This window comes from Thalia democratica, chromosome 8 (assembly GCF_965202585.1).
Source record: "Thalia democratica chromosome 8, ktThaDemo2.hap1.1, whole genome shotgun sequence".
Classification (NCBI taxonomy): domain Eukaryota; kingdom Metazoa; phylum Chordata; class Thaliacea; order Salpida; family Salpidae; genus Thalia; species Thalia democratica.
Window position 1 is genome coordinate 39,692,882 of NC_139172.1, and position 10,084 is coordinate 39,702,965.

Below are 10,084 nucleotides of genomic sequence, written 5' to 3' on the forward strand. Positions count from 1 at the left end.
GAGTTTTTTCAAATATTTTTTTTGATGATGACAAAAATATCTTATTAATATGATAGATATTTTGTGTCAAACTTAAAATTCATGTTTTTTGTTCAAAATTCCAGCATTTTTGAAAATTTCTCAAATTTCAGGTTATTTTTGCCTAAATTGTCAAATTCCAGGTAAAGTGGCAACCCTGACTTTCAAACTAGCCAAAGAGGTTTAAAATATAATTTAAAATCAAACTAAACAACTTTTGTATGAGTAGCTACATGAAGTACAAATTAACCTATTTTATAGTAGATGCTTGCCTATATAAATTATTACAAGTAACATGCAAATTTTCTTCAGGTTTTCAAAATTTCCTCCAGGTTTTTGAAATTGCACATTTTTGGGTCTATTTTCAGTTTAATATTAAGCTTAATGTAGGAAACTATGTTAAATTGTATAAAAACATTGAAAAGATACTGCATAGCTACTTTAAAGGTGCTAAAAAAATATCTTCACGATAGATTTTTTGTGTCAAATCGAAATTTTACTACTTAACATGTTAAAATTGTTCAAAACTCAAGGTTTTTTAAAATTTCTCAAATTCAAGGTTTTTTGGCAACCCTGCAAGAAAAATTATGAATGTAGTTAAAAAACCAGCATTTGATGTCATTCACAAAAGTATACTATCGTTTTTATTAAATAGATTTATTCTAACGTAATTTATTTTTAGGTTTATAACTTATGAACAACAAAATTTTATTTAGTATTTTTCTTAAAGAAAACACTTATTCTGCTTTAATCAAAGTTGAAACTATACGAAAAAATTAATACATAAAAACATTTTGAGTTTATTATTGAATATAATTTTAATTATAAAGTTGAGGATTATTAATTTTATTTTATTATACTGTTATTTATTAATTTTTATAGAAAATTACAAAACAAAGCTTTTAATAGAAAAAGCTTACTGACATTAAATTACAAAACATTCAATATAATAAATTCAATATAACTATTTACAACTTAAAGATATATAAACATTCTTTAATATGAGTTCATTAACAGTAAAAAACTAAAAAACGTATTGTAAACATGCGAAAAAGAAATAAAAAAGTGGAATTAGTAAAATTTTGCATCAAGATATTAAATTTTTACTCAGAGGGATTTTGAATGACAATCAGCAAATAGTCCTTATCTGTAAAAAATAAAATATAAATTTAACATTTTTCAATTATAAATATTTACTTTTTAAGTAAAATATAAATTCTAATTTACAGTACATAGGTAGTATGTACTTCATACTGGAAACTTATGTCGTAAATAAAAATCCATGTTTTTTAACTAAGTATATTTAATATATACTACAAAATTTAAACAGTTATTACAATTAGTAAAAAGCTAAAAAAAGAATGATTAAAGATTTATAAATTTGTTTGAAATAATTAAAATTCTCATATTGAAGCTTAATTATTGGTCATCTTATAAAAACTATTTATCTTTAAAAATTTTTGAATAGTGCTTCTATAAAATGCTAAAAAAAAATATATCAGAAATACTCAAATAACCATTAAAAACTTTGGGTTTAAAATTGAAATGTAAATTGTGGTTTTACAACATGATATCAAGATAGTTTTTAGTCTGAAAGCAATTTATAAAACTGTTTGGTAATAGTACAATATTTTCTGTTTTTAATAAAGCCTTTTTAATATTTCAAAACTTCTTCTCTACTAAACTTTGATTACTATGATAATAAATTCCGACCATCTTAATTATGTAACAAAATAAATTCAAATTAAATTTATTTGATAAAAACACTTTTTATTAAAACTCGTTTAAAGTAATTTTTAAAAGTATTTCTATATAAGTGTAACTAGGAAAATATGATTTCTTTTAAGAAGTCTTTTAAAGATAACGGAAAAATAACATTACAAAAGTACTAAGAATCATAGCTGAAATAGAGTAATTAAAAACATTGTGATGCTAAAAAAAACCGGGGTATCTACTTCAAGAGGAGAATCAATACAGTTCATTTTTTCAAAATTTGACCAGTTTTCAAAGTTTTGCTCAATCATCTCATCATTACTTAATTAAATTCTGAAAAGATGTTTAAAAGTCATGGAAAATACTAGTATGTAAAAAAGTTCCACGACTTTCAAAAATACCATTCAAGTATTTGATTTCAGTACTGACGAAATTTCAGCTCATTGAGCAAAACTTTGTTTATTGATTAAACTTTGAAGGAATAAACTGTATAAGTAATTTTGATTTTTTTTAATAAATATTTTTTTAAAATAAATAACAACTAAATAATTGTAATATTTTTTTTTACCAAAAAAATGTAAAAAAAAAAACACTACACAAAAAAAAAAGTAAAGTAAACTAATTATGTCCAAATTAACTTTAAAAAATTTACAAACTTAACTAAATTGTTCTTTTATACACATTTAATAAGAAAATATTTACTAAACTATGACCATCGTAATAAAACAGCACAATAATGTTAACAACATTAACCAATTTTAATCTTCAATCGTTCCACAAAATAAGAATAGAAACAACAAAATAAAGTTTTACTGTAACAAAATATGCATTTTGTTGTATTTTAAATGACCGCCAGGGGGCGTTAGACGATTTTATACCAAATTACACTATAAAACTTTAAAAATGTTTGTGATAATGCTCATTAGGCCCTAGCTTGCGCACTACGCGCAGTTCGATATGTTGTTCGTTATTTTTGTTTTTGGCTCAGTTAGCCATAAGATCGTGCAAAAAGCACACTAATTTTAAGAACTTAAGACACTGATTGAATTTAAGAACTTTGTTATGATTGTCATTTTATAAGAACTTTATCTTTATTTGTATAACTGTATTGTAATGTGCTCAGGTAAGCCATAAGACCGTGCGAGAGGCACACTAGTTGATTTTAGAGCTATTTTATTATTTTCATTTTATAAGATCTTGATGTTTATTTGCATGATCGTATTATATTGTGCTTAGTTTAGCCATCGTTGTGCATGAAGCACGACATATATTAAGACTCTGTATTATTAGTAGTATTTTTAGTAAGACCTATTTTGTGCTTAAGATTGTGTCATTAAGACACTTTAAGAACATCATTAAGACATTTTAGTTTGTAGGTGTTTACTTGTTGTGTTTATATTCGCAGTTTTATTCTACTGATAAATTGGCTGCTTTATTATTTCTACTTCCTAATTTTCACATTAACATCACGTTTTCAATAAACGTGGATATTTATGTTTAGCACAAAATAAGGGGACTTCTCCCAATTAAAGGTAGTTTCTACCTCAGGCCCTCTAGGACTACATTACAACAAATGTTGCAAAATTAAATAATTATAAGTATATATTTTTATTCCAAACAAACCCATACCTGGCGCAACCATGATCTCGTGTTTTTTGGACCTCAACCTGAGAAAAGTCAGGTCGTTCTGCGGGTCGATGTCCCTGACAGTGGATCTGGCCTTGTGGGTGAGTGAGTGCAAAAGACCAGCGTACTGTACCGTGGTTGAGTTGTCCAGTGTCGTCCTTATCGGAATTCCTGTGTGGAAAAGTAATACTTTTATTTAAATACTTCAAAAATTTTAAAACTTTTAGCACATTTATGTACTTTTTCCAACAGGCTCAATAATATTGAAACTTTGAGCAAATTGATGTTTTATTCTAGATTTGAAAAATTGAAGAATAAGAAAGAGCGTCGTAAGATTAAACTTATATATATATGTAATTAAGCTTAATCTTTGAACAGTAAAGGGCTAATCAGTATTATAGTAGTTGGAATATTTATGGTAAATAAAAAACTGCTGTTTTCTTGTATTTGGTAGTAGTAAAGAAATTATTTAACATCAGATTAAAACAAATTTTAAATAGTTTTGAAGTATAACACTTTTTTTTCTTTCCAAAACAATAGAAAACTTGTTTTGAATTTTAACAATGATAAATGAATAAGCTTAAAATTTTAGCAATTAAAATTTTTTTAAATTATTTTAGTCGTTGATAAATAAGTAAAACTAACTTCATATTAAAACAATTTTAAGAAAATAAAATATTTAAAAAGCGCTGAGAGCAGGATTTGAACCTACGAGGGGAGACCCCAAAGGATTTCAAGTCCATCGCCTTAACCACTCGGCCATCGCGGCCATCTATTTGTTGATTAATGCCTGACATTTGGGAAATTATAATAAAACTATAGATGTAATTTAAACACTTGCTTTACTCGATTAAACTTTTTAATCAATTATAAAGTAAATTTTTATAAAAATTATCACTTTTAAGATTGTTTTACTTAAATTTATGTAGTATAAACAAAATTATATTGCTAGTTTCTATTAAATAATATTTTTTTTTGCAGTTGTTTAGGGTGTATTAAATTAAACTGTAGAATTTAAATTTAGTAGAGCTAAAATAAAAGTTTATAAGAACAAAATTGTCTTAATATTTTTTAGACTGTAGTGAGAAATCAAATATCAGTTAAAGAAAAAAATATTAAAGCATTGCATAAAAAGTGGCAGCAGTGGGATTCGTACCCACGCCTCCGAAGAGACTGGAGCCTTAATCCAGCGCCTTAGACCGCTCGGCCATGCTACCAGCTGGTTGTTACCGAAATAACGAGTTTATAAAGTAAAGCGTTATGCTTTCATACAAGCTTACATTACAAGCGCTCTTGTAAAAACAAGCGCCAGCATATTAATGTATTTATAATATTAATTTGTAAATAAAACTCTAACTTCAAAAATTTTGTTCAAAAATGTTTTTAGTAAATCTAACAAGTTGTATCAAAAATTGATTTTATCAAGCTATTAAAGTCAACCTTAAATGAATTTATAGTATTATAAGTTTTTATTAATGACCAAGTAGGTTAGTTAGTACAAAAGTTAAAATGAATGTGTTTGCTAATAAGCTGAGAAAAATATCTAGGCATAATATGTAAAATACAATTTATACTGATTTATTAAATATATAATATTTTTATAACATAACAAGTAGTTTATCATTATCTTTCTATTCATTTTATCTATTTATTTAAATATAACTAAATTTAGTGTTTAATAAGTATTCAAGTAAAATATTAATATTTAAAAACCTTTGAGTTCAAAAATTAATGGCAAACTAAACATTTTATTTAATTATTTTGTGAAAATGGAAACTAATTAAAAAAAGATTCAACCTCTTAAACAAATCAAATTGATTACAGATACAAAAAGGTTGAAACAAGATATATATATATTTAAGCTTATAAAATTCTTACATAGCTTTTAATCTACTATAAATGATGTTTATGTATGGCTTAATAGATTTGTTATTACAAAAGCTAATAGAGATTTGTTTGAAAAACTTGTAAGACTTGATTAATATCAAAAGTATTTTTGTTTATGGCTTAACATAAACTAAATACTGTTAATTTTATGCTTGTTGTTGTAAACAAGCTGTTTATAGTAGTAATATAGTAATATATTAGTATAACGAATTTTTAAAAACTATGCTAAAAAATATGTTAACAAATAAATAGTTAGTTAATATGGAAATTAACAAAAGTTTTAATTATATACCATATATAACGATGAATTTTATTGAAAACATACTGATTTTAGTTTATCAAATATTTTAGTGTTCATAGTTTAAAAACAGTAGGTTTGTTATGGATGATATGGGTTTTATGTAAGTAATTTATTTAAATTATAAAAAAATAAAATTTATGCCCTAAGCTTATATTATGGCCTGAGATTAAACTGTCAATTATTAAATTTCAACAACTATCCATATTATTTTGATCTAAACCATCTTTGGCTATTTTTATAAAAATTTACTTAATGAAAAAAATTTTTTAATGATATGCTGTAGTATAATGACAATCATTATTATAATCAATCAGAACAATATCTACTATTACTAAACTTATTTGTACTATATTTAATTATTAGCTCTTTTTTTTCTTAGAACTTTAATAGAAACATAAGCTCTAATAGACCAAATACAAAGTTAAGTCCGATTAAACTAATGAGAATAAATTTTCAGACAAACTATTAATATGCCTTAGGAATTTCTTAAAGGTATGACTGTTCAGTATACAATGTTCATGAGAGATTTGTAATGAAATTACAATTCTTAAAACAATTCATAAAAAAAAAGTTTTCAGTTTAAGCATCTCATTTATAATTGATTGGTGTTTAGGTTTTATTTCTTAAAATGTTAGCAATCATGGACTATGCGTGATAATGTCACAGGGGTGCAGAGTAGTTTAAACTACCTCGAATGTAACTGTATTTAATATAAAAGTATGCAAACATGTTAAGTATGATTGTAACTTATGTTTCTCCGCAACCCCTATGATGTCATTATGCATTGCTACAAATAATAAAACGTACTTTAAGTATACATTTTATACATAACTAGTTATTGATAGTACACAGATAAATAATATCGAAGTAAAGCTAGTATTTAAAAAAAGTTACATTATTCGAAACAAAAACACTTAGATATTAATCTGAATATAAATTGATTAAATTGAATTTTTATTTAATAAAAAAGTCATTACCTTCAGCATTGACCACAATGACACCAACCACTCCTTTGTGAGACTGGATTCTCTTGATGGTTTCTTCTACTTCTGAAGACTGAAATATATTGGTAATAAGTTTGCTTGTTTTTAAAAGTAGTAACTATTTTGGAAAATTGTAAGAACTCTTATATTACAAAATTAGTTATAACATGAGCAATAACAGCTATCAACTTTAAAAGTTCCAGCTTTAGAGTTGTAAGTTTTAAAAAAAATTACTTCAAAGTAAAAACACTGTACAATAAAGTTTCCTGGACCTTGGATTTAAGCTTAATTCAATTTTTTTTTGTGTGTGGCAAACCACATAAACAAACAACACAAAAAAAATAGCTTCCTAGCTTTTACCAACTTTGCGCATTTTACATCTTTCTGGAAACAACCCCCATGTAAATTGTATGGGGCCTAAAAAATTAAGTTTTTGGCTGAAATTATTTGTACATGTAGCAATCACCACAAAACACGTTCTAGGCGTTTTAAGACAATTCAAAGAAATTATAATGGGGAGTTTTTTAAATTTTCAGTTCTCTTTATCACTTTTTGCTAATTTGACTTGCTTAAGTTTTTTTTTTGAGAAAATCAACAACTGCTTGCATGAAACTGTCTAAACGCCTAGAACATGTTTTTGTGGTAACTGTTACATGTACAAACAATATCAGACAAAAACTTGAAGATCAATTTTTTTAGGTCCCATTCAATTTACATGGGGGTTGTTTTAAGTTGTTGTAAAACATTGTTTTTAGTTACATGGGGGTTGTTGTAAAACGCACAACAGTGGAAAAACATATTAAGCTATTTTCTTGTGTTGTTTATCTATGTGATATGCCACGCACAAAACGTTAAACTAATCTCTACTCAAAAATTTTCATTTTGAAGGGCAACAGCTGCACCCTACTGTACACTTTGTTTATCTTAATTGGGCAATTTATAAGCAGCTCATAAAATTCTTTCTTGAAAAAATTATTTTACTATTTTTTTTGAAAATTGAGATAATGTGTTTAAACTATGATAAATTGCAGATTTATATTCTAATCTAATAATATGTGGATCTAAGGGCATAGGGGTAGGGTAAATCACTTTTTTCACAATCTTATCTTATTTTGTTGAGTTTCAACTGAGCTACAAGATGCTTTTTGCACATTCTAAAATCTTAAAATAATTTTTGAGATATAGCCAGTGAAACTCAAGATTAGAATAAAATCTTTATTAGAGTGGCAATCTAAAAAAGCAAAAAAAAAGACTTTTTTGCTAACAATCTATTACTATGTACGTTTTTTGGGATAATTATCTCAGACTTATAAAATAATCAAATATAATAACAAATGATACCAAAAAACTTTTTTTTAATTTGATTTATTTTTACATATCGTTTTAAATTCTAAAAAAAAAAATATTGCAAGGAACATATTCTAAAAGTTTGCGGTAACTATCTGTAAAATTATAGAAGGAGATAGATTTTAAGTTATTTGTTGTTTTAGTCTTTTCTTTCCATAAGGAGCCTATTGCACTCTTATACTGGGATTGACTATATTTCAAAACTAATTCAAAATTTAAAAATCTGTAAAAAGTAACTTGTAGCTTAGTAGAAACTCACTAAAAAATAATTAAACTGTGAAAAAAGCTACTTACCCCCCATGCCCTTAATTTTATGCTATATGATTTGATATTTATTAAAATTTTGTTTAAAGATATTTTTTATATTAGTAACAAAATACCAACTTTAAAAAGTTTCATAATTCAATTTAGAAGAAGCAAAGTAAAAATATCATACAGGTTTAGTTTACTTTTTTCGTACTAATCAAAAAGTATAAATTGCCTTATTATTACAATCAAAGCCACAAAAGAGGGGTAAAACAGTTTTTTTCAAATCTTATTTTATTCAAATAAAACTAAGCTACTAGTTACTTTTTAGTCTTTTTCAAATATTTTTTGAGATATAAGTAATTAGATAAAGAGCTTTGTGTTTCTAATTAACAACATGAAGTAAAAGGGCAAAAAAAGATTATTTTACTAAAAATATATCTTCTCCTATAACTTTTGAGCATCAATTTAAAAAAATTTATCATCTGATCTTAATTTAATTTAACAGGAAGAAAATTTATATAATTTAAGTGATATTTTCGTTTTCAAATATAAGCAAAAAAAGATCTTTTGTTTTTTTTTTTGTATAGAAGATTTTTTAATTTGTTTCAACTGATTTTTAACTATTAAAAAAACTCAAAATTAAAAGTTTTAAAAAAGCAGGAAAATAAAGATTTTTATTTATTCAGTTTTGTTTTCTCCTTTTATAAGGAGCCCATTGTACTCTTTGACTTTAATCTGCTGTGTCTCAAAAATTTATTCAAATGTTAAAAAGCTATAAAAAGTGACTCATAGACTAATTAAGGGCATAAGGGGGGAGAGTAAGGGTAAAAAACCTTTTTCACAATTTGATGTTATTTTGTTTAGTTTGTACTAAGCTACAAGATGCTCTTTACAGATTTTAAAAAATTCAAAATAATTTTTATGATGTAGCCTGTCAAAGTCTGAGGCAACTTAAAACGGCCAAAATAGACTATTTCACTAAAAATCTATCTTCTCTTATGTTTTTTAAGATAAGTACATCAAACTTTCAGGAGATGCTCCTTGTAATATTTAGAAAACTCTGTGTCAAGGAATTAAAAAAATTAAAAATTTTATTAAAAATTAAACAAAAAAAGTTTTTTTTTTTTGAATTTTTGTGACAAAACTTTTCATTACATTTTTTTTAAACTTTGTTCTGCCAGAGAATTTGAAGTATTTATCTCAAAAAACAGAGATTAAGATAGATTTTTAGTGATTTGCTGTTTTAGTTTGCGCCACCCATAAGGAACCTATTGTTACCTCTCACTTTGACCCACTTTATCTCAAAAACAATTTGAATTTTTAAAATCTGTAAATAGCATCATGTAGCTTAGTTAAAACTACCTAATAAAAGATCAAATGGTGAAAAATGCATTTTACCCCCCATGCCCTTAAGATTATTTAATAAAAAAGTAATTTATCCCTTCTCCCTATAGTTTTAATGAAATAGTAAAATATAGCATAACTACAATCTAAGTAAGCTAAGATTATCAAATTAAACTAATATAAAATATTCTTAAATACAAAAATCTATCAATAAAAAAAAAATAAATACAGTGTGAATCAACAAAAACACTCACCATTTTGCAGTAATACTCCTTTTAGTGAACTTAATAACTAAATAAATCCTGAAATATATAAAATTTTTACAGTTTGTTTAAACTTGATTGTAGATTTTAGGCATAAAATGATGAAGTTAAAACTAACTTTTTCTACATTATTTAACAAAAAAAAACAATTTTATTAAATAACAACAATGTATATATAAGCACTTCATAACTATAACTGTTATAAGAAACTAATTAATGCTCCTATTACATATAACTCAAGTTAATAAGAAATTTTATTTCAAAAGTCCTGACTTATGTTCTAGACTTTCAGTGTTTCAAACAATCTTTAGAGCAACATAAAGACAGAAGTTAGATAAAATGTTTCTAACCTA

At 25.1% G+C, this 10,084-nt stretch overlaps 1 protein-coding gene and 2 non-coding genes across 3 annotated transcripts; all 3 read right to left on the minus strand.

Annotated features, from left to right (window-relative positions):
* Positions 1-827: 827 nt before the first annotated feature.
* LOC145843454 (dynein light chain roadblock-type 2) lies at positions 828-9,772 on the minus strand. The gene is made up of 4 exons (XM_082950940.1): positions 9,723-9,772; positions 6,523-6,601; positions 3,361-3,528; positions 828-1,165 (listed from the first exon to the last, which is right to left on the minus strand). Exons 1-4 carry the CDS (start codon positions 9,723-9,725, stop codon positions 1,122-1,124), a joined length of 294 nt encoding a protein of 97 aa, XP_082807066.1. The 5' UTR covers positions 9,726-9,772; the 3' UTR covers positions 828-1,121.
* On the minus strand, positions 4,045-4,126 carry Trnas-uga (transfer RNA serine (anticodon UGA)). Its single transcript has one exon. It is a non-coding gene; the product is annotated as a tRNA-Ser (tRNA).
* Trnal-aag (transfer RNA leucine (anticodon AAG)) lies at positions 4,493-4,574 on the minus strand. The gene has a single exon. It is a non-coding gene; the product is annotated as a tRNA-Leu (tRNA).
* Positions 9,773-10,084: the final 312 nt, after the last annotated feature.